The 27,372-nt window shown below is 30.3% G+C and overlaps 1 protein-coding gene across 4 annotated transcripts in view; it reads left to right on the top strand.

The window, feature by feature from the left end:
• The window catches only part of LOC105252289, a 167,898-nt gene that overhangs the window by 137,097 nt on the left and 3,429 nt on the right, over positions 1–27,372 (top strand). For all 4 annotated transcript variants that reach the window (XM_025414086.1, XM_025414087.1, XM_025414085.1 and 1 more), the window contains 4 exons: positions 10,465–10,482; positions 25,561–25,718; positions 26,127–26,261; positions 27,119–27,309. In XM_025414086.1, the coding sequence (XP_025269871.1) occupies positions 10,465–10,482; positions 25,561–25,718; positions 26,127–26,261; positions 27,119–27,309 (502 nt within the window). The remainder of the gene's footprint in view (positions 1–10,464; positions 10,483–25,560; positions 25,719–26,126; positions 26,262–27,118; positions 27,310–27,372) is intronic.

Here is a 27,372-nt window from a genome sequence, read left to right as displayed (position 1 = left end):
CGAATCGCAATTAAATATCAATTTTGTATTATAATTCTTTTATCGTTATAACGCTATACAATTGTTTGAATTTATAAAATGTAATATATCTGTTCGCGAATTTTAAATATTCATGACATAAACAAAACAAACCATTATTTTAGATAACTGATAATATTAATTGGCGAGAGTTATAAATTGTATTTTATATTGAGAGATAAAGGAAAAGTAAAATTAATTTCAGGCCAATCCAAAAATTTTACAAATTTATAATATTACATCCATAAAAAGAAATTATGCGTATAATAATAAATTTTTTTAGTGCACATTAATTTCTTAGATTACTTTATTTTTACTTTTATTTGTTTCTTAGATTGAAATTATACTTTTGAAAAGGATTCTTTTTAATTTACTATTTGATGTTAGCCTCGTGATATTAGTATCGGTGAGCGGGAATTCGATAATATTATGTTACAGCAGGCAATATATTGCGAGTGTATGCGCGCATTTGAATGTGGTGCACGATAGTCCTTGGTATACCGCAAACCGCGACGTAACTCGGTAAACCCCCATCCTCTCTCTCGCCCACGTGTTAAACATTGATTACTGACATGCGTATAGTTAATATACCAATGTAATTCACATGAATGTTCGAAGCCGTTATACTTCCTCGTGAATATGAAACAAACAGTTATACACGGTGACCCAATTTAATCCCACCACGTAATTATCTTCAAAACTGAGGGTTATTGAAAAACATGGTCTGCATCAAAATTGTGTGTGTGCGGCTATTTCAAAGAGAATATTTCGTCTTGCGCTCACATAGCGTAACTTTGTTTCAGATACATCATTTTCGAGGTACAAAGATAATCTCTTTCTCTCTTCATTTTTAAATAGAGCCAGATATTATTTCTTTTTTACGTAAATCGATTTCTCACGTTATTCTCTGCGTATAAGGAAATACGGAAAATATTTATGTTATACCGATGGTAACATAGTCGGCGGCACTTGTCTCGTTACGAAAAATGATAGTCGCAGAGTTGGAAATGAGATCTCCCAGGAAATGCTATTGTCTTACGCTAAGGTCCTTTATAATCCTTGTTAATAAATCCTCCTGTTAGACCTTTCTCAACCCTTTGTTCTATTCGTCATAATGAATCCACAGACCGTATAATACACCCGTATGCTCGTGTAAAAAGAGAATATTCACAATAGGGGTAACGTTTATAATATATAATCCGCGTAGTTTATACTTTCTACTATTTTAGCGTAGGAATTTTCATTTTCATACCGCATACACATATATAACGCGATCCGTCAGTATCACCCAATATGTTTCCGCAAATCCCTAAAGAGCCATTGGGTCGCGAGAGCAGATACCGCGCAAAAGTGTAACGACCGAGCGAAAGAGTCATCCCCTAAAAGAGACGGCGCGATCTCTGAAAGGCCGGATCGATCTCCCCGCGCGCGAAAGGGTGCGAAAGGACGAGAAAGGACGGACTCGTCCACGCTGGAAGAGGCAACAGGAATCGAGACGCGGGCGCGATTCACGCGAATATCGCCGTAGTCTGTTTTCGAGCTGAGTTCAGCGCGAACGTGATTTTCGAGCACTCAAGCGAAGTGGAGAATGGTGTCCGCAGCACGTGCCTGCGGGCTAATCCGCCATCGTCATTCCCGGCTGACTCCATTTCGCTGTACGTTCCGACGGTTCCGGTGGTTTAGCCGGGGAAATCGCGTTCTTTTTATTTCGCCAAGTGTTTTACCCTCTCCTCCAACTAATTCTGGTTTGTATCTCCTATCTCTTGCTGCAATTTCCGCAATATTGCTGAAATTTTTGACACAATATTAACGTTCTCATCTTGTAGAGCGCTTCGAGCTAGATACAGTCACATATATCGCAATTGGTCCTTTTGGGAAGAATTGCGAGCAAGCTATAGAATGTTCAGGATTATTGTATTTTTCAAGAGTGAAATTTTCTCCGTGGAGTGAGTTTCCTCAATTTAATATTAATAACACAATGAGTAATGAAATGAAAATAAGTATAATAATAATCTTATTTGGTTTGCTTAATTTCACGCGGATTTTATTTTGAGAGTATCTTAATATTAGTTTTTAATTTTGGGGATTTAGTCATCAAAGATATATTTAATGTTGAAATTCAAGAAAGTGTAGTAAATGTCGAATAATCACTAATAAAAAAGATCGATTTTATATTAATCCAAAGTCACAATCTCCGTTCAATATTAAATTATCACTGTGATTGACATTAAAATCAATTACATGCTCTTTTTCTAGAATTTATACGTCCCACATTTGCTTAAATCAATATAAAATACACTTATAAATATATTTTTTGATAATTGAAATTTACAAAAATTTGCTAATATTATAATTAATGATTATTTTAACTTTTGATTAATTAAAATAATCTAATTATGAGATTAACTTTGAAAATTTGAAGAGGCATTTTCTTCTGAATTTTGGTGAAAAACACCTTCAACAATCACGATAAAAATAATTTCATTTTAAATTATAAAATTTTTGATGGAATATAAAAATTCATATTTTAATTCAATAAAAATATTGATTAGATATTTATAAAAATTATATCTTTTTCTATTTCTTCTAAAATAAAATATTGATACTCATTTATAATATCTCGATCTTTGTAATTATTTTTAGCGATGATTCTTTACTCTATTCCACCCTTATGATTTTTCTTTCTACGTTTTGGTCATGGTCTGTCAGAAAAAAATGATAAAAAAATTGTTATAATAGAGCTAGAACATATTATCTTTATGTGGAATATTTTTGCATTTTTAAAGAAAAGTATATCTTCAAAAATCGAATTCGATCGAATCGAATAAAAATTTGTACGATTCTCTTTTACCAGCTATTTTAGTTATTCGGAAATACAATGAGAACATATATAAACATAATGACAATTATGAAATAAAAAATAATTAAAAATATTTATCAAGAAATATATACATATTTTACATTTTTCCTTAAAAATTATTGATCTTTAATTTTATCGATCTGTAATTTTGTTTAATGTAAAGTCACATTCAAAGCAGTTCCGTGCAGTTTCCCGTTCGATTGTGTATCGACTTCAATAACTTATTAATAGGCTCATTATTTGAGCAATGAGTGGAGCATTTTCCCTGCCGGGGCGTATATATTAGACTTCCTAAATAAAGGAACGCGTTTGTGAAATAGTTGAAGTGTTAAATATCCAAATGCACGAGAAACGCTCGTGGCGAGAGCCGCCCGCACGTTCGTCGTACAAGAGCCGTACTTAATCAAGCGCGAATACTAAATCAGCGTTGGGAAAATTTCCGTGGCCAAGCTCGTCCGATCGAGTTTGTTCGAAGCGGCGCGGCTTGGCGCGGTCCATTCATGGCTCTCCTTCATTGTGTACGCGCGCTCTCGGTAACCTTCGTCTAGCGGCATGGTACACACAGAGAGATCGCACAAACAAGAGAGGCTGTCCGCCTCCCTGTCGAAACATCGAAGAGCATATTTGTGAAGCAGTCGAGCGAGTTCTATCAACATTTCAACATCGTTAGCATTCAATTACACGATTATCAAGAGCCTTGGCGACTGCCCGCAGGATCGCCCATCCCCATTTCTTGAGGGAAAATAAGGGGGAGAGCCAGATAACATCGCTTTCTAATGTTGGTTGTGACTGATTGTTAAAAAACAACTCCTTTTGCTCGAGTGACAAACCGTACGTTTCTTCGTGCGACTCGACAAAAAATGATCAATAGTAAATAAAGAAAAATGAGTTGATCTTTGAACAATCTTAGTTTTGTTGTTTTATTGCAAATAGCAATATATTTCATATAACGAAATTTTAGTTTTAAATAACTTATTATGCTGATCATATATCTACATTGTTATATGAGCAAACGAGATTATTTTATATTTAAATATTTAAATATTTCATGTTTATTAGATTGAGATGATTTGGATCTTTTATGAGAGAAAATATGAGAACACATTGTCTTTCGAATAAACTTGACTGATTGCCTGTGATTATTTAAAACAAAATCTCGTTTTTTTTTTTATTATATTATTTCATTAGATGTTTGATCGAAAACAAATATCGCCTCTTATATCATTGCACGCCATAGTTATTGCAAGAGTAATATCAAAATGTAGTACCGGTCAACGGACTGCCGGAGCTTTTATTGAAATTCTTGAAGGGAGAACTCTGAAAAGAATTCCTTCCCCTTTCGGACCGAGCCATCCGGAACGTCACACCTTCGGAATGAGCTCAAAACGATGTGTTCGGTGCTGCGTAATTTAGTAGACTATGAAAATAAGCGGAATTTCGCAATCGGCAAAGATGCGGATATAAATAAAACTTATTCAAGAATTCCGCAAGAGAAATTGTAATTAATTTGTAACAAATAAATTTTTATAATCAAAATGCACAGATAGAAATTATAATTATGTATATACACGCGCGCCAATTTTATAGAAATGATGAATTTTTTGTAATCAATCATTCAGTCAGTTTAATTTTTAGATTTAAAGTAGATCAGTGTATTAATAAAATTTCTATATATTTACGATTACAAATATTTACGATTACAAATATTGTAAAATTTAATATTTAATTTAATATTTAATATTTAATTTATCTAATGAAAGCTTGATATTATTAAATTAACGTTAAGTAAATGTGTTCTGTGTTTTCAAGATAGAAAAATACAATATAATTTAATACTGCAGCAAATGAATATTGAATACGGAAGTAAAATAGCTAAAGGATAACTAAAAAATTCAATTAGAGAGCCAGTCCTTGCGATATGATCAGTTCGGATTCCTATTTCCGGTTCTATGTCGCTTTGATCTCTCTTGTGTCTGTCGCCCCTTGTCAAGATTTTTCTCTGCTGTTCTTTTGTCAGTCCTCCGATAATGTTACGATAATGAAACAATACTATTTTCAAAATGCGAGGATCAAGGAAAAATGCGCAATTATGAATTGAATTTAGAATTAATGGTCAAATTGTCATTTGCATGATACGACATTAAAAGAATTAAGTTGCAACAAAAACATTTTAATTGTATGAAACACACTGGAATTCTATAAATTTAATTTAGAAAATTGAATTTTAATATAAATTAAATTGAAAAAAGTACATTATGGTATGAAATGCATTTTACATCATGCATGTCATATTACTGTGTCTCATCTTGCATACATATTTTTATATAATACATTACGCTATATTAATACTATAATAAAATTTGCATTATATTATTACACAATTTTAGTTTTAATAATCATACAATTCTAGACTCTTCTTTCTAAGATTTTCTTATTCATATTATATATATTATACACACACATATATATATATATATATATATATATATACATATACATATATGTATGTATAATATGAATAAGAAAATCTTATAGAATTTTATGATTATTATATATATATATATATATATATATATATATATATATATAATATCCTTCATAAATTCTCTAAAACTAATATATATCCAGACTATGATTTTACTCCATAATCATCAATTATCTTTATTGTTGTTATTATCATCCTTACAATATCAATCTATGAATGGATCGAGGGTCACGATGTCATGGCCAAACGATGCACGTTATGCGAAATTGAATATCGATTAATCGCCCTCATGATTCACTAATGTTGCGTCGGAAGTTAATTAAGCTGCGGTAATTACGATCTCTCTTGAGCGATACTCACTCGGCTTTCCACAAGTTATATCACTTTGACACTATCGAATTGCGCCATTAAATTCTCACATAACCTCACATTACTAAAATTAAAATTATTCTCTCTCAGCATTATTATTATATGAGTCATATAGAAAAAACGGATTTTTTCTATTTATTTTTTAAAAGACTGAAGTCTTTATATTGTGTTATTATACTAGAAGATCTAAATTAACCTTCTTTATGTATCTTATGCCCGTATATAGTTTTTATAGAGTTTCCTAGATCATTAAATATATAACAATTATTAAACTTTTACACATATAAAATTATACACGTATAAAATTTTACACATATAAAATTATATGTGAGACTTATGTAAGTTCAATGTACAAAGAGTCAACATTATGTAACAGTATTATATGTAATAATTTCGTCAATTCCTTCAATTCGGAATAAAGAAAATTGACGCGCACGGTCTCGATCTCTCGCCATTGAGCTTTTCAATCTTTTTTCCTCTCCTGACTTTCTCTCCGACTTCTGCCATTGTTCTTCGTGGCCGGCGTCGCGGCACCTTTCATCGACGCTCTTTTGTTCATTCGCCAATAACGTTACGATAACGAGTCAATCGTATCATGGAGAATCGAAAGGTGTCAGCCTCGACTGCTTCAACGGGAATTGCATCGTCGAGAATCGAGGAATCGATAGGTAAACTGCTTTCCCACCTTTTCTTCTCTTATACGTATTGTAAACAATTCGCGCTATTTCATGTGATTAATTACAGATCAAATTTTCTCTCTCGGGATTTAAAAATCACATATAATAAAATCATATTAAAAATTTGATGCGTTGTTGCTAATTTATATTTTTAATATTTAAAAAAGGAATATTTAATATTTAATACTTAAATTTATTTTAATATTTAATATTTTAATATTTAAAAAAGAAATTAATTTTATACAAGTGAGCAAATTATATTTACATTAATGGGAGAAAACTCTTTTATACTATTTTATACTACTGGATTTTATATTATTTTTACACGTTATTCCTTTCTAGTATCATCTTGGTTTAATTTCGGAATTCCGAAGCAATTTTAGAATTAATCCTATAGACTGGAATCCTATTCAAATACAGAATGCATGTGTAAGATTTTTTTGCAAAAGAAAAATATTTATTTAATCAAATTCGCATACAAAAGTGTACTGGTACACATATGAGAGTATGCGTTTTCTGCGTTCATAATCTCTCGGGAATATTCAGTTCGCCGCAAATACGCTTTCTGTTGTCAGCTAACGAAGTAACATGAATAGTGTAAATAACGGTGATAATTTCGGCGGGAGAAATTAGCGAACAGGGGAGAAGCAGAGAGTGAAAAGTAGAGTTCGCGCAAATGGCTACCATAAAAACATACTGATAGTTATTCGGAAAAATATTGCATACTTTATCGGCACATATTTCCTTTTCCCTGTTCCTGACTTCTTCTCGATGCGATATACGGATTACGCATAAATAAATAACACCTGTAATAAATGTAATTTGTGTGAATACGCACCATTGATAATTGTTACGAGAAGACGCATTAAATTAATAATTATAATAATAGCAATAACAATAGCAATCTCCGAGCGTAGAGCTTTTGCAGCTGTGTTTTGTGGCTGTTAAACAATTAATTTAAAAAAAATAGTGGTAGATATAACTTTGAAATATGCGGCTAAATGAGCTACACTGAAATGCAAATATTAACAAATAAATATTAAAGGAAAGTAATAACATGAAAATATTAAATAAATTATTTAAATAAAATAATAGAATATATAATAAATGTCGAGAAATTAAGTATATAAAGAGTAGTATTTCTATTTTAAAGTACTGCTGAAATGAAATAATAGATTGCAAATTAGCAAATATAATTAACGGATTAATTTAAAAAAGGAAAAGCAGAATATTGAAAAGAGAGAGAAGTGTAAGAAAATGGAAGCACTTTTTAATTTTTTATACTTTATATAATTATTCTAACTATTATCACAGTTTATGCTTTCGTTGTCTTATTATTAGTCTCTCCTTTTATTCTATTATTATGATGAAATTTAATTTATTCAATGATTTTTTTAGTTATTTTTATTTAGCATTATCGCCAATTTATTTCGTGATATTCCATGTATGTTTAAACAAATTTCAAACTACTATTGTCGCTGACACGTAATATTTGCTGCAGTCTCTTCTTTTATTCTATTATTATGATGAAATTTAATTTATTCAATGATTTTTTTAGTTATTTTTATTTAGCATTATCGGCAATTTATTTCGTGATATTCCATGTATGTTTAAATAAATTTCAAACTACTATTGTCGCTGACACGTAATATTTGCTAAATTCGTCAAACGTTAAACGGTTTAATAAAAATGGAACAAGAGAAAATGTCGGCACGTGATCGACGAAAAGTTATCGGCCGACAACGAATAACTGAATAAATAAAAAAAAACGGAGAGAATGTCAAACTAGAGACATTTTAAATAACAAAGGGTGTCCGACATTCTAATTGCGGCGCCATTTTTCGATACATGCGACCGTTTAGGACGATGTTCTTTTCATTCTGCAGCACGCGTGTTTCGGACGTGTCTCCGTTTTTCGATTTTCGTGCGTGATCGATTTTCGACCATTCCGCCAACTATTTTTCCGATGTGACGCTCTGTGAAAGCGTTTAGTGACGAACGTCCTCCACGCATTTTACTAGAATCGTGGTTCGTAAAAGGCCGTAATTATTCTTCCATATTTTTTGATATCTTTTTTTTTTTACTTTATTAGATTATATGGAAGAGCACAAAATGAATCTATGTGCAAGTCAAACTAGTATTTCCCATGCAAAAAAATAAAAATAGATATATTAAAATATATTTTTATATATTTTAATAGATACATAAATATAAAAATGTATGCAGATTTTAAAATATTAGTAACGAAGTGTTATTTGATGAATATTGATGAAAATGTTGCATTATTTTAGATATACATTAAATATCTTTGTATTTGATTAATTGATATAAAATTTTAATTTCTATGGCTATCATTTATTATAACTTTCAATAGATATTAATTTATTACAACTTTCAATATATATATAGATAAATTCTGACAAAATAAAAATGGCAATACAGCGCTTGTTATCTAAAAACTTTTTATTCGTTTCCGTGAAAGCTTTCCTCTCTCTACTTAACATTACGTTATCAGGCGGAAGGATTACCTTGTAATATATTTGAGCAGTTAAAGGAAGATACAGGTAATCGGCAAAATACCGTGGATGGAATGAAAAACCATAATAAAATGCAGCAAATAAGATTACTAAAAATACAGAATGGAACTTGAAATTTGATGAATTTTTATTTTATTTTTACATCTTTTCTTTCATCATTTAAAATTATCAATTAACGTTTAAATATTTTAATCAAATTAAAAGGAGAAATTATTATAATTGTTTTCTTAAATTAATTAATATCGGAATTGTTAGAATTGAAAGATTTCTGTTTTAGGAGAAATAGCAAATCTGCGTATCGCCATATTGACATTGCGATCGAAGTAATTGGCAATTTCCCGTTAAAACGCATCCATTTTATCAGTGTTTCGCAGTGGAAAGTTCGCCGCTTCGTCCTTTTTGCCACGAGAAATCGCACGTTTAAACTGCAGCTAATGGAGCATTTATTGACCGAAACGCTCCTCATAGGACGAATTCGATTAAAGTTCGACGCGATTCGATTACCAGGAGATTCGTTTTGTCGGCTCTCCGCGGGCACTATGTCTGAAAATCTTTGAAACGTCTGTCGGAAAATCTCGCAAAGTCAAGCGGATATATTCATGTGATCGTAGAAATTTAATTTATGACGCCTGTGGCGTATGTAAAATCGATTATTACGAAAAACGAAGATTGTTCCAGTTCTACTTGTAAAACAATAAAATTTTCTACAAACTAAAGAGAGTGACAGGGATGTACAAAATGGCTAATATATTCTTTTTTATTTGGATTTCAAGTTTTTTGCAAAAAGTAACATTTCATAAAAAGAACCAGGTTGTTTATAAAAGAGTTGAGTTTTTACAAAAGACCTGTGACATATGTATATATAAAAATCTGCGGCATATATATATATATATATATATATATATATATATATACAGAAAAATGATTATTACATTAAACAAATTTATCTTTTATGTATTTTAACAAAATATTCTTACTTTTATAAATTGTAGAAATTCTGAAGCATTGCTTCTTTATTTTTCAATATGATTTAATAGAGATAATAAGTTAAATCATAAAACAGAGAGAGAAAGAGAAATGCATATCTCATATTAACTAATATTAAATATTATTTCTCTTTTAGAGAATCCTGTAGTTCAAATTACACGCTCTGGTAATCATCAATCGATTCGCCATTCAAGCCGCGATATATCTGTGGAATAACATTCGAATATTTTGACCAATATGAATTTGTGAATGTTTTTCACGCCTATATTTCGTCGTTTATTGCGTGATTGTCATTAAACAATATTATATCAATTTAATTGTCATGTGCGCTCAAAATAATACAAAACCTGGAACGTAAAGTGAAATGCTTCACATTCTATATATAGCGTTGATTGTTTCGTTAAAAAATTGCTGCATTTTTAGTGAACTCTGATTAAAGAAAAATTTATATACTGCGTTGACAATAATTATAATAATGTGTTTATTGTTGATTATTTATCTAATACAAATTGCTTTTATTATATGTTTCAGGGACTACTACTATGACAGGTGAATATCTCGAACTTTACAATACAGGTACAATTTGTATCATAATATTAATTTATGTTAATTCAATGTATCAAGTACTGGGGTTGAAAATAATTTGAAATAATACTTGACAGTTAACACATAAATTATGTTTGCTTTTTAGCTTATACTGAAACTTGTGTATTTTTTCTGCCTGACCTTTTTTTCCAGCTGTCGCTTGAGTTTTCGTTAAACTTGAGATTCTACATTACAAGCTGCGCTTTCTCTCGTCGGCAAATCGTATTTATATCTGTTCGTCTCTGATCTCTTCAGTTTCAACACGTGCCCGCCTAATTCGCGAATCAACAACGGCAGCATCCGCCAGACGTGCGGGCGCGTTTCGCGTGACGCTTCCGTCGCGCGAGTTGCATATTTAAAGCCGGCCGTTGAGCGTCGCACGAATGTAAACCGCATGCGAACAAAATAAGGGGAGAGAAACAACGCGACGACGCGATGCTACGCTACCTCGGAGACCGGGCGGCCGTTGGTTGCGTGAAAAAATAAAAAAAGAAAAAGAGTCGTCGGCGGAATGCGCCATGGCGCATTCATATTTTTGCACTTTTTAATCGTGAGCGCGCGCTTCAGACGCGGAACGGCGCGGACTTTTATTGTAGTGTCCCCTCACGCAATGCGCTCCGCACGGCGTGACGCACGTTTTCCATGCCGGTCACAGAGCGCCTCTGAATAGTCATAATTAAAACGAAAACGAAGGCACCGCGACGCGATGCGACGCGCCGCGCGTTGACGCTCCCGAAGCCCTTTTCGTATTTAATTGTTCATCATTTTTAATCCTGAACGGAGACCACATTGAAACGGATGCAACAGTTTTTCATACACGCGTCATTTTGTATCAAGAGACACGTTTTTCTCTTTTTTTCCGATAGCATGAATTGCCAGACAGATCGTGTCAGATTCGCTATGACACCTCTTTGGAACGCGCGGACATCGATCGTGCTTTTATTATACATTGCTTGTTTCAGTATGCCGTTAACGAACACAGTCGACGTATTAATTTCTAAGAGAAATTTGAAACGTAAAGCGCAGGGTTGCGATAATAGGGGAGGATTGACGCGCGGATGAGAAGAGAATTCATAACTCGAAATCTCGAAATCTATCACGAGACTCGCGAGTAACGCACCGCACGCATGGGACAATCCGATTAACACGTGGATACAGGCGCAGCTATAATACCTGTACCTGTAGTGGATGCTGGGTTAATTAGAGACGCCTGTCCCTCGTGATCCATCGTCAGGCGATGTCATATGCAATGAACTAATAGAATCAAGATCCACGCGCTTTACTCTCATCCCAATCATAAATTCTTTTCATGAATAATTTACTACCGATTTTTTTTAATCCTGCAGAAATTGTAAACCTCGTACTATCTATGTCAAAATTATTACAGCTATCAAATATCTTTATATAAATGCAACGCGTGTTTTATTTAAATTTTTTATGAAAATCTTACGTGAGATTTTTCAATTTCTAATACTTCATATATACATGTACATATATATACATTCTATACAATTCTTTTATAACAAATAATATGTTAGCCAGGAACGCTATCGTCCTTTATAAATTCTCGGATATTTTTAATTGTATGCAATTTAGTACGCGCAATTAAATACGCTTCTCCTAGCGTTCATTATAACCCATGTATCTATATATTATTACATTTATATCAAATTGATTTTGCTTATCAAAGCTCTTCTTTTATTTTATATTATCATTAATATTTATATCTCATTATATTGTTAATTACTAATTAAAAAATTATTAAGTTTTATGAAAATATTCACAGTAAATTAAATATACAGAAAATCATTATAAAATCTTAGCTTTTGCTGATTTCATATAACATAAATATTTCGTTTGTTGCGAATAATTATTATTGTTGAAAGCATGCTCTGCTCCCTAGATTGGCCAATAATTTCAACAAATGCAAAGTGTCATTCGGTCGAATGTGCACAAAAAGCTGCCGCTGGGCTAAATTAATAATTACTATTTACAGTTGCATGAGCGTAATGAATAATTATAGATTATCGAGTGAGAATAATAATTTGCGACTCATTGCACACAAATGAAGTTAATTTCATTGCGATGGGATATATTAACATTTATTTATACTTCTACATCTTTGTAGAAAGTAAGAATATGATTACATTAATCTTATATAACAGTGAAATGGTATTACTTTTATTTTAGCTCAGGATATACTATTAATATCAGTGTTAACAGCAGAGAAATTGTTTTAGACAGATATGTTTATAATACTATCATACATAATATAATTTATTTAATATAATATGATTTAATCAATATAATTTAATGTAATTTAATAATTTAATTAAATTAATTAAATATAATTTACTCAATAATAAATATAATCATTCAGATTGGTTTTAGATAAAATCATTTATTTAGATCGGAAAAGCCTAAGAGAAAGAAAAAGGCTAGTAAAAAGTAACAGAGGGACAGATATATTAACAGGATATTAATAAATGTAAAACTTAGATTAAAACAAATAACAACGAGTAATATAAGAAAATTTTATTAATATTTTGAAAAGATATAATATATTATATATATTATATAATATATTATACATAATATATTGATATATTGATAAGAGGATAAGAATATTGATCGTGTCAAGCACAAAGTGGCTATTATATATGTATATAAAAATATTTCACGTAAAATCTTGCTGGTTTCATTAATATCAAATATCAAACATCACGCATACAAAGATAAGCCCTGATATTTTGAGGAAAATGAAATGAAATGTATGATGTATAAGAAACTTCTTAAGTGTATGGTATAGAATAAATTAGACTGAAGATCTAAATTGAAATCACCGAGCAACCACGTAACATTCATGAGCGAACTGCTGCTTTTCTAAATAAGCTATTTTACTGATTAGATCCTTAAATTATATTTTCTCTTCATCAACATCAAAAATTAAATTACATGATTGAATTAAATAATTATTTCGATTATACCATATTGTACGTAATTCTCTTTTTATATTTGCATTAAAATCGCAATTTACGTATTGTCAAATATAATTAAAATTTTATTCACTTTATCTTTATTTAAGATTGCATATGTTAATTATCTTATCTTCAACTTATTTTAATTCTAATCTAAATAATATTTTAATCATTTTACACTTCTTATTTTAGGGCGAGATGTTATCTAAATATACTTTTTTTTTCTTTAATTGAGACGATTTTTAAGAAATATAACTGTTTTGAGAGAGAACGTGTGCATATTCGTTTTATCGTATAATTCCCGTAAATTAATAATTTTATTTTTAATTTTATCAATAACAATTCGTTATTACATAAGATTTGCAAAAACAGAATATGAAGTTCATGTAATAGAAAGAACATTCAATTAGCAAGAAGAGGAAATCAATTCTAAAGCCGGAAATGATGAAGTTCTAAAATTAAATGTTTTAATTATTGACACTATTAACAGTATATACATGTGCACAATTTTAATTGGCTTCTTAATTATCTTTATCATCGCATAATGACGGAAAATTTTGTCTAATTTATACAATAAACATTTCTTATTCCGATCTATTAATGTAGAGATTAGGAGATATAGAATAATTGCGTTTCTAATAATAATATATATACTCATACAAATAATAATATATTTTTCAGTAATTTTTAATTCACTTGTGATATTTCTCGAAATATATCAAGCAGCGTCATGATAACAATCATTGAATAAAGCAGTTTGAATCGAGATATTGGCACTATTAGCAAGTACTAGCTGATATTATTAATCGTATGTAATCATAATAGGAGCTATGTAATTGGCTTTATTAACAAACAACAATAGACGGTACGCCGTTATAATATTAGTGCACATACGTTAATCACATATACAATGACATTCACATACACTCAATATATTCAATATGACTGAAATGAACATTTTGGAAAATCTAGTTCTATGGCCTTTACAATATCCTCCTAAAATTCATTAAAATTTGTTTTATATTTTGAAATTGTTTCTTGATTATATCGTATTAATAAAATATACTGTTAGCTTTAATGAATATAAAAATATTTAAATCTGAAGCGGATTATATTTTACAATTATTTTATTTGGATAAAAAAATGTGATAACTTACAGATACTTTATTATGTTCTATATAATTATTTTTTTTATAATTTTTTTATAATTCTTTTTGTAAAATAAAAAAAAATATATATATATATAATATATTATACATATATAAAAATGATACAAGTGTGAAATATATAAATGATATATAAATAATACATAATGGATAGTGAAAAATAAACAAATAATTTTGGTGAAATATCCATGTAAAAAAAGAAGATGTGTTAATGTGTTCCGGTTAATGTGTTCCCTTCCTTGTCGCCCTCTCAAATTAGAGGATGGCCACGTAACGCGATGCCAAGCAGTCTGAAACTGGCTGTTAAACCAATGCAAATTAGCGGAAGACTAGCGTACCTCAGAGTTTGTCCCTTCTAATTACGCGGAGGAACTAGCGAGAAAGGCTTAACCGGGTTCGCGGGGAATTAGTTGTCACCCGGTAGATGCGCGACTGCGAGCTATACAAGAAAGCCGTTATACGCGGTTTTGCACCGAACAATAATTGCACGTACAAATGCATCCTGTGATAGATTTCGGTGGTAAGATGCAGACGCAATTATTTGTGTCTAACAACAGTCTTATTGAGGGGATTATAAGTGACAAATGCACACAATTCCTTTATTACTGGATTTTCGATAATCTTCTTTTTGATTGTTATCATGTTATGTGTAAAAAGTGTACATAAAATTTCTTATATGATAATATTCTTTTATATTGTACAGATATGTGTGTGTGTGTGTGTCTAAATACAATGTTATTATATGAGTTATTTAATTTTACGTTGTAAAAACTTTTATAACTCAAATGAAAATTACCAAATGGTTATTGTATGCTCTCACGAAGTATGCTTACGTTTAACAATTCACATTTATGCTATGCATCATAAATATTAAACAATTTTCAATTGCAATGAAAATTATAAAAAATTTAATTAAAAAATTTCAAACCCTTAAAATATTGGGAATTTAATTTTTAAAATTTTTTTTAGGAAAGGGAATTCTATATTGTATACCGCAAAATGATTAGTGTGCTATTTCTGTAAAATTTGTTGTTAATTAAATATTATTTTTCCTTCTCTGAAATAAGTAGAAAGCTGTATGCATCAACTCTCATGAATAAAAAATGTGTGTGTGTGTGTGTGTGTGTGTGTGTGTGTGTGTATAGTTTTTCGAGAGATTATAAATTTAATCAAAATACCTTTAAATACGTAATAGTTCCAGCCATCGAACTCATTTATAATTTGATAATGTATGGCGTATGTGCGTATTATTGTTATATGAATATAAATGATGAACAATAGTGCACAATGCATGAACGAAGTCATAATAAACTTGGTGCTATTATTGAATATTATATTTTAATATTTCGTAAAAAATAATAGCCATTTTATTTTGCTTGTAATGTAATTCAATACTTTAGAGAATATTCAATACTTCATCATTTTTTCAGTGTTTATTTGTCCCTGTTATTATTTATCTCAACAAACCATGTCACGTCATATCTAATTTGGCACTTGATCAGGACGCTTGGTGTTGTACATTGGATGAGGGACATTAATTAAGGACGAATGTCTCTCAAGACACCGTCGCGACTTGGAGGGCTTAATCGCACTCCATCGATACATCCCTTGACCCACGATGTCGGGACCGTGGCATCGGCCTAAACGCTTGATCCCCATTGATATACCTACATTAAGTGCATGGATCGTGCATCCCTTAATTTGGACGTCCTATCTGCGTCAAATTAAGCGTTATTGCCACATAAATTTCATCATATGCAATTCGAAAATGAATTATCACAAAACAATCAGAGATTCGCTTATTATGTAATGGCTTTTATAAGGTTTTACAATAAATAAGACTAAGCATGCGCGAATAAATATATACGAAGATTAAAGATAAACTTTACTAGAGTCACCTCAAAAATTAAAAATAGTACAAATAATTATTTTCCGAAAAAATAAAATGATTCTGATAGAGATATAAGAGAAATGAATAATTACTCATTTTATTTTTGCATTATCTTTTTTTACTATATTGTTGAATTGTATTATTTTTCCTAATATATTTTATATTTGTTTAATGTTATTACATTCGGTGCCGTCGATATCGAAAAATATTTAAAAAAAACATCGAATCCAACTAAATACCGGATTGGTCAGTTGAGCTTTTGCGAGCGAGTCAATTATCAAAACTTTGAAATCGACGCTGCGACCAATCAGGTTACACCAGTGATGTTACATGGCATCATCTCTTTGAAAAATGCAAAACGCATCCGATATTCGATTCTGCGAAAGCTAAAAACTGGCGATGCGCTGCTATATTTAATTTGTTTTTCCAAGCTGTGCCGATTTATGCAAATATATATCTACATATCTATATGTGCAAAAGTCATAGGCAATGCACTTTGATCTTTATCTGCGCCGTACAGCGTAATTTCCGATATATTAAACTAATCATAAAAATGAAGTTTTGCAATTAGTATCCTATTTTTTAAAATAGCTTTACCGTGCAAATATTATTAGAGATACATGTTTATAAGTGTATCTTTGATAACGTATATGTTACATCCATTGATAACAAGAATAGTTAATATATTCTAATTCGAAAAGAAATGATTTTTAAATTAATACAGCCATATAATAATGTTTTTCATTTGCTACATATTTTGATAAAATAACTGTTATAACTCAAATTATCCCTTAATAATAAATTCCACTTTCTATAAATATTTTGTAATATTCTTGTATAATTTGCAATAATATCGTTATTAATTTTTAATTATTCTAAATTTTACCATCTATACGAAATATCTTCGAGTGTTAATGATCGCCAAGATAATTTACGATCAATGTCTTTAATCGTTTCTTTAGAAACAGCTGAATTTAAACGCTGAAAGTTTTCCCTCGTGAAAGGAAATGGCTGCATCACGCTTCCTGAACTTTTCTCTCATCCCTTTGTTCGCCCAGACGATCAATCGCACAAATACACCGTTCGTTATGTTTGGAAACATCCCATAGGCGATAAAAGTTTAGAAAACCACTGTGTTATATAAATATTCAATATTTTTTAGTTTCAATTTTTATTCATTCAATAAAGCACCCACACAATTAAACATTTTATATATTTTTCATACAAATACTAAATATAAATGTGTATTAGTGTAATCGTATGCGTTTAATATTAATATTAATGTGATGATAAATTTTATTTTATAGGGATATATTAACTTATCTTTGATATAAAACAAAAAGAAACTTATATCGTAAATATATTAATATTTTTCTTACAAATACATTAATTTAATTAATTTAATAAATATTCTTGTAAATTTGACATTCGATAATTCTATTATGTAATTGTATTGTACGCATCACGCGTACAATTGGTAATTTAGTGAAAATTTCAACGTCAAAATCCGCGTTGGCCTCGCTTATCGTGCGATAATGTAACAACAATTTCAGCAATAATGATTTATTAATATCACCGCGGAAAAGGGTGACAAACACGACCGCGAAAAGCTATAATTGGCAGCTGGCAATCGTGGAAAACGCGATCCGCCTTCATTATTTTGACGTCTCGCGTAATTGGCGGCGCGTCAAACGCACAAAATGCTTTTCACATCTTCGCGCTTAGACTGCAATTTAATCGAAACATCGTACTGAATTAATGGCGTCTACCCAAAAAGAGGAGAAAGGGAATTCAATACCAGTACGCCATTGTTGGTCAGTACGCATAATTTGCCTTTCATGAAAAATCCGAAATATTCCATCGCGATTTAAGCGAAATTAATTGCGGCATTAATATTCGCACGACGAAATGTGGTGGGCGGTAAAAGAGGAGGATGTAATGCAAAATCGATTATAATAACACGATTTCTGTGCGTGCAGAAACGTATCGAAATTACATACATTTTTCTTAAATTATCTGTATTAATTCTAATTTATATTAATATTTTTTTATTTTTCACGTGAATATACATATATATGTAATGACTTTTCTGGATTTTATAATTTTTTTCGGAAAATGGAATAAATAACAAATAGATATCTTTCTAGTTTTGTTTAAAAAAGTTTTATAAAATGTTATAAAAATGTTTTATGTATAATTCACACATATATACATAGAAATAATATTTTGCGTTTATCTATGTTTGTCTATATAATATCATCGACGAAATATTCTAAACAAACACTATGAATGAATTTTTTCACTATTTTTGTAACATATCAGTTTTTCCATTACTGTACAAAATGAATTGTAGATACATACATATTATTTAGACCAAGAAAAAAAGAAGAGAAAAGAAGAAATGAAAATTTTAAAAAATTTAAATTATTATGTCGTTTAATTATATTAAAAAGTAAGATCGTTGTCTTTAATTCCAGAGTATAAAATTTTTAAATCATGGAGAAAAAGAAATTTTTAAATTAAATAGTTAATTTATTGATACATGTATTTTTAAGAACACGTTTAATATTTGATTTATTCTCTACATTTGTGTGCGGATGTTAAGTGTATATAAATAGCGCGTATTCCCTATTCAAACTTAAAATATTTCATCTCGAAATGGAGACAAGCAAGATTGCTCAAATATTACGATAACGTTTAGAATATAATTTAATTAAAGCGAAATGTCTAAATATGCTAATTAATTAAATTGAATTAAAATAATTACCAATATAAACTTTATATATTTTTAATGAAAAAAGAAATTGTTTATAAAAGGAAAAACAAAACAGAATGACAAATTGAGAATCTATAAGGTGAAAATCACGAGAAAATTTGAAGTAAAAAGCAAAGACGAAGGCGAAGAAGAAAAGGTAGAAGAACGACGTCGCCGCCACTGTGTGATTTGTGGAAAACAAATAATTGTCAGAGCTGCCAATCACAGCGCTCGTTGGCCGACGTCCGTCCGAGGGTTAGTTCTTGATGAAAATCCACCGATTTATTGGCCAACCTTCGTCCTTAGGCTCGCCTTCGAACGTCACCATGTTCCACAATTCTGGAATTCCTCGTATGTTTTTTGGATTCCCAACTGAGTTTAAATTTAGATTAGAACCTTCATTCTTTTAAATGAAATTTAGCGACAAACGCACATTAAAATAGATTGCCATGAAACGCCATTTCAATTATTTTATTTCATAAAATCACTTATATATTAAATACATTTATCTAGATTCCTATCGGCAATTTAGCCAGAATATTGTATTTAAAAGTATAACATATTTGTGTAATATAATCATTAATAAACAAGAATAAAAAAATACGCAACATGTCTGTCAACGCGCTCTTATCATTTCGCTGTTATATTTATTTATTGCTTTGCTACGCATTTGTTGCAACACTGCCATTAGTTGCTGTCACTCCTAAAAGGTCGCACGCGCGTAAAAAAATGTCAGAATGAAGTGGAAAAGTGGCTGGCGGGGAGAAGAGATTGGAGGGTTACGAATGGGCTCGTTACGGTATAGAATTATGACGTCGGTTATGAGAGACGTAATAATTGCGGGAAAACGCCGACCTGGCCACCGACAGAAATATTATTTATGGCTTCGGGGGGATGAGCGCAAATCGTGATACTTGCGATAGTAAAATATAGCCGACTGGTTTTGCTCGCTGAGTATTGTGACGATATTTTGTTGCTTTCTGATGAAAAATGCATTTATTGACTTTAAAACGATTCAAAATAAGAAGTGAAAAGCAACTTGATAATAATACTTCTCGCGACATGATCGGAATTTCATATGTCACGGAACACATGTATTGCGAATCGTTATCATTATCGATTTTTTAGGATGTCGAGTTATCAGATTTGTCAGTTGGGTCAGTGGAACGATTCTCTTATCATTGTTGTTTTCCACCTGTAATTTATCAGATTTTAATAGTAGTATATTCATTTTAACGATCACGTTTGCATTTTCACTATACGTAATGCATATGTAAGTGTTTATGACAAACAAACAGACATGCGTCATCTAATTCATTTTACACACGTCGCATATACATTATTTATATTTAATTTGTATGGTCACAGTACAATCCGCTCGTATGAGAGAAGGGACTCGGAGCCTTTTGTAGTAACACGGTAAGCCTATTAGCTTACTCGTTCGTCTGTACATCCGCGTGGCGCGTGTGACAGCTTGCCGCGCCGAATGAATTTTAATGAAATCCAGTGTGTTAGAGGGAGCGAGCCAGCTCCCGGCCGCTACCCCCGGCTGAATTTATCCGACAAATTCTCCCTCCGCGTTGTCTAATCTGAATACATGCATATCCGAGAGCCGCGTATAAAGTAGAGACGCGACGATGTGGACGACTGGCATCGGCGTTTTTCGACGGCCACATCGTCCCGCTCGAGATTGAGCGCGCTCGATTAAACAGTGCGGAGAATCTAAAATATAAAATGTTATATAGGATGTCCGGAATCTAAATGTCGAAGCTTTGCGAGCATGTGGGGAATCGATAAACTGAAAAAAAAACTCTTTAGAAATTTATTTTGTTTTGGTGAAAATTCTCCCCCAAAAATAAAGAAGTTTTTACCAAAATGTAAAACAACACTAAAATTAGATTTATCGAAAAATAGTAATGAGATAATACAATGATGAGATAAAAATAGTAGACCAGTAATGAGATAATACAATAATGAAATAAAAATAGTAGAGCATAAAATTAAGAAAAGAAAGTGAGTTAAAATATTTTTTAAATAGAATTAGAGATTTATAAATAAATATGATAACACGAGGTTATTACATTCTGTTTATTTAAATTGTTTATTTTCATATATTTATATATTTTGAACGATACCTCAAGGAAATAAATATGAAAAAATAAATGTAAATAAGTAAAAAATAGAGTAATAAATAACTGGAAAAAAGAAAAGCTTTTTTTTTAATTTTTTTAAAAGAAAGTAACGAGCAAATTTCTAAAAGACTTTTTTCTTAGTTTATTGATTCTTCACACACTCCTAAAGTTTAAATTCGAGCCACCTTGTATAAAGAGATTGAACGTTTGTGTATATATACATATCTTTTTTGGATATCTCTTTTGTAAAAATTTTTGTATGTTTAAATTCATGAGATATTATAATTCAATTAGATAAAATTAATTTTTTTAATTTTATTAAAAGATGTAACAGAAATTATATAAGATAGATTTATAATGTGTTTAACCTATTCACGTCTATTACGACAATTAGAAGCCCTATTTATAGAAAACGGACAGATATCCGACTGTAATATTAATGCAACTAGACTTTAATACGCGAATGACCTAGATTCGCTTGTCAATACTATTATTCATTAGATATTTATCTGATTTAAAGGTTGCAAGAAAATTATTTAAGACTTTAAAACCTATTTTTCAAATTATAAAAAAAGTAAAAGTTAAAATTAAATATTCAATTTATTTATATATAAGCGATTCTAAAAGAGATTCTTGTGTGTGTGTGTGTGTGTGTGTGAGCAAAAAAAGTCACTTTTCTTATTATAAATTCATTAATTTCGTACAAATTATATTTATTGTATGTAATGACTGATTCTCTCTCTCTCTTTCTCTCTTTCTCTCTTTCTCTCTCTCTCTCTTTCTGCCTCTCTCTTGCTCTTTTTTTGAAAAAATGTGTTCACAAATATTGTTATTAATATTTAAAAATATAATTTTTAAAGAAGATCGAAAAAAAAATTATAAGAATCGAGTGAAAACAAAAGCTGACTTGGTTGATAATTGGATGGTACTTCAGGAGGAGAGTTCAAACTGTTGAAACACTAGCGAAGAACGTTGGATCGAACAACGTCGAAGATGATGTTCTTTCGGTCTTTTTCTGCTTCTTTCCGATCATCCCTTTTCGCCTGTCGCGACCGTCGGCTATTATTCGCGACTTCGAAAGTGAAATAGAACGAAACTCGTCTTAAAATAACTTTTAACAACGCCAAAGAAACACGAATTCACACACATTCGTCAGTCTAATCCTTAAGTAACACTCTCGTTTTTTTTTTGATGACAAGTAAAAACAAACTATATTTGTCAATTATTTATTTCTCTTTAAAAAGAAAGCGAATAAATTTTATAAAATATAAATACCAAAGTCCAACAAAAATATAAATAACAAAGTCCAACAAAATGCCCATTAAAATCTAAAAGATATATGAATCTGATATAGAAACGTAAAATTTAGAATAAAAAATGCATAATATAACATGTAACAATATATATGCATAGAAAAATATATCTCGAAATAATATAAATTATTGTATTGTAATAATAATATACATTATTAACAATGTATCAGATTAGTGTATCGTAAGAAGTGTATCGTATTTTTACTTTTAGGATTTAATTTGTAAGATATCATTTTTGTAATTTTTCAATATTTCCACCAGAAAATCAAATGTTAAAATTTTCCAATAAATACAAATCGGCAGTATTCGACAACAACGACATAAACATTGGCATGTGTCAGTAACATGATACTTTTATTGTCAGGATTCAGACTTTACTGTTGTTTGTGTGCGAGGCGTTGTGATGCTGCGTAGCCGATACAATAATGGAGGACTAGATATTGATTACTTTTCTGCGCATTGTTGCGACATGACTGAATTGCTATGCATATATGGTATAAATTTGATTTTAGTGAATAAGGCGTGTAAACGCATAGACAACGTTCAACTTTTATTCGTACTTGTATTGCGTATTTAATACTGAAACGCTATTGCAACTCTTGCATAACAAATGCATTATAAATGAACAAAATTAAAATTTAAAATATTATACATTTTATTTATATTTGTATTTATATTTATATTTATTTATGGTCTTATAGTTATGGTCTTAAGTTTATAAATTTTTTACTCATATATATCAAACAGTCTCAATATTTTAATATTAAAATTAAATTATCTTTATAAATGGATCATTTCTTAATATATTATATATTTTTGAAAGTATAAGATATATCTGGCAAGTATTGTATGAATTGTATATGTCAGATTGAGTGAGCGATGTATTTTATATTGACACAACATATATTTGATATTTAAAGATTAAATATATACATCAAAGAAATGATCGATCCAAAAAGAACGAAGAGAAAGTAAACTAAACGAAGAAAGTAAACGCGTGATGGATATATAGACAGATAAAAATGAATATATAATCTACAAACAAAAAGATATGATGAGTTTTTTTTTAATTCGCAACTATAAAGAATTTAAACTCCTCTAAAAAGTTTCTGTTTTATAAAAATATAATTTGCTCACCAAAAAGGGAACTTCACAGGATTTTTGAAATTTCAAAACGCAAAATATTCCGGGCGTTGTGAATCCAATCAAAACTGCGCAGAAATGCCGTTCGCTTCGTAATAAAAAGGAGCAGAGGCAATTTGCAAGCTTGCAAATTGCCGGTATTTATGGCAAGCGGCAGTTCTGACATCGCGTAAAATCACACGCGTGCGTTTCACGTTGTGAGGTCATAAAGTGAAATCCGCTCGAGCAAAATTTAATTGCGTATTATGATCCATCGTATTCATATTTTAGATGTATTCATATTTAGATGTATAATATGCATTCGTTAATATATTCAGTAATTAATAATAATGGATTATGAATCAATATTGTAATAATGAAATAATTATTATCTTATTCTTCGGAAAAAATCGGTTCTTATCAAAATTTTCTATAAACAATTTTTAAGAGATTAAATAATATAATACATTTTGATTATGATATTAATTTTTCTCGATATTTTTATCCAAATATACAATAGACATTTATCAGCTTGACAAAGTGATACCTTCAAACGAGAAATCTTAAGAGCTAATTTGATTTTAATTTGCTTGAACCGCATTATTCTTTCTCTCTTTCTCTCTTTCTCTAGATACATCTTGAATTATTCAAACCTAATTTATTTTACCGTACGCCTTCACTTTCGAAGTTTTAAAGGAACAATCACATTAGCTTTCTTAAAGCCAACATTTTTGATTCTGACGATTTTCTTGCAAAACTTGACAACGACAATGATAAATAACAATGGTGCTAATTGAAATATTGAAAATAACAGATGACAAACAAATGATTGTATCATAATTTGTTATTAAAATAATATTTAAATATTATACTTTTGATTATACTCTAATACTTTTATATTTCTATCTATAGTTATGGTTTATCCTTAACTTTCATTATTTAAAAGAATTAATATTATAATATACACAACAATCAATAAAATATCATCAAATTTTTATTTTCACGTTTTCCTTTTATCACAATTTTAATAATATAAAGTATGAATAATGATACTGATGAATTAAAATTTTATTAATACAAATTTTTTTATATAAATCTAAACAAAATTAAGTTATATAAATCTTCAAAAAATGTATTTTATTTATTAAATATTATATTGAAAAATATATTTTTTTATTAAATAAAACACGAACTAACATGTTACAAAAAATGTTTCTTTAAATTAAAATAATAAAATTGCATACAATACTATTGCGGTGTGTTTTATACTGTAAAAGAAAAGTCTTTGAAAAAAATTCTTGTCGCAAAATTTTGTGATTTTGTAAAATCGCTCGTTTATACATTTATTTCAAATATACTTAAGAAAATGCTTTCATTTATAAAATAATTTAATATTTTATAGTTATATATTTTCTTAAGTTATTGATGTAGAATTGCAGATATTTATTTAAGTGTGAAACGTTAAATAGAATAAAAATAAATAAATAAATTTAATATTTAAAGCATACACATTTCATAATAGAAAAATATTAAACTCCCTGAATAGCAACAAAAAATTATAAAATCCTACACAATAAATATGTGTATATATGTATGTGGATATGTATTTTGTGTACGTACTAATCTGATTATATATATATATTATATATAATAGTCTACTTTTCAAAACATTCTTCTATTTGCAGTTATTATGCGTCTACCGCGTTTCCACCGCGTTTGGCACCACCGTTGAAACGGCCACGTTTGATGCCACCGACACGAGCACAGCATCCGAAGCTACAGAAACAACAATTGACGGCAAACACTGGCACAATACCCGACTTGAATCAATTGAAAGTGTATAGTAAGTGCAGCGTTCAAAGCAATAAGCGTCTTTATTGTCTACGACGTGTACAGTGCCAATAAAGTTTTTCACTTCCGTATTAAATGTTTTAAAATCGAACCTATTGTGTTCAAATAATCGCGCATTATGATTATTAGTTTTAACAATGAGAAGAATTTTCTCACGGAACAATTTAATAGCTCTCTTTGATCTGATAAAAGATTAAATATAAAATTAACAGAATATAATGCAATTTTTTTATTTGTCTCTTACTTTGTTGATGAATGCAATTAAAGTATGTAATTAAAGTATGTAATTAAAGGAGATATAACGATTGTTTGAGTAGTTTATAATTTATCTTCTTGTAACGCGGAATCCCAAAGCCTCGTCGAGCAATGAAGGTTGAGTTTAATTGAAGGTATGTCGTAGGCAATCCAGATATACTGATCTGCGGCAACTGCAGGGAGATGTTCACGGAACTCGGGGAGCTGTTGGAGCACAAGCGGAACTACTGCAAGCTGCGGTTCACATGTAAATGTCACACCTTCAACGGAGCCGCCCCAAGTATGTACTCGAAATAAACTTCGAGGCGCCTCCTTCCGGTACGTAAACGCGCTCCGAATCCCACCGGAAGATCCAGAATTAGTATAATTATCTACCGTCGATTTTAATCGGCCACTTATATTTTCGTCTATCATAATTAACAATCGGCAACTTTTTATAAAGATTTTTGTGAAAGATTGCTGAACTAATTTGATTCAAAACTCATATTTTATTTGAATCAAGATAGAAGTAGATCATATAGATTATTTATTTATTAAATCTCGATTTAACCGACGTAATTAATTAAATTTCTTTTTTCATATTCAATTAAATTTACCTTATAATCTTTTATATCGCGTATTGTTTAGTGTATTCATCATACGTGACGTTCAATACGTGACTTAAATGTTGTGTTTTATTTATATTATTATCATTGTTGCAAACAATTTCAAATACTTTAATTATATTAAATTATATTAAAGTAATTGTGTTACATTGCGCAAACTTACCTTTCCTTATGGCGGCTCGAATCACGTTATTGCATAAAGAACTAAAAATTGACTAAAAATGGGACAAATTTAGTTAAAAATAAATCATGAATGTGTTTCTCGAAATTGAATTTCGAGAAATTTGCCGCAATCTTTCAAATAACAATAGCTTAAATTGACAGCCTCAACGCAGGAATATTAATTTTATATAACTCATTCCAGACTCTGTCTAAAAATCTACCGAGTAATTTAAAATTTATTCGTTGTGCATGACATGAAACTCACTTTTTGAATTTTGTCTCATTTTGATCTCGTTCTAGTTCACTGTGTGAAAAATATCAACCGTATTTTTCTAACTTATTTATTAACGTTTCACTTACACACAAACAGGAGATTCAACGACGGCGTTGCTCTGCGTCCTCTGCAAGTTATCTTTTCCAAGTGCTTGGGAATTGATGGTTCATGCCCAGGCAGCCCACATGATCAACATTTACGAGCTGGGCACAAGAGCACCGAGCCCGTCGCGGAGTCCTAGTCTTGACCAACCGAAGGAGTCGTCGCCTTCCCCCCAGGATTTCCAGGTTAGTTCTCTTATCTCTCTCTTATACTCCCTATCTATGATTTATTATTTACGCCGACGTCAT

Source organism: Camponotus floridanus, unplaced genomic scaffold (genome assembly GCF_003227725.1).
Source record: "Camponotus floridanus strain SB8 unplaced genomic scaffold, Cflo_v7.5 scaffold76, whole genome shotgun sequence".
Lineage (NCBI taxonomy): Eukaryota > Metazoa > Arthropoda > Insecta > Hymenoptera > Formicidae > Camponotus > Camponotus floridanus.
Note: the sequence above shows the minus strand (reverse complement) of the source record. Positions and strands in the feature narration are given on the sequence as shown.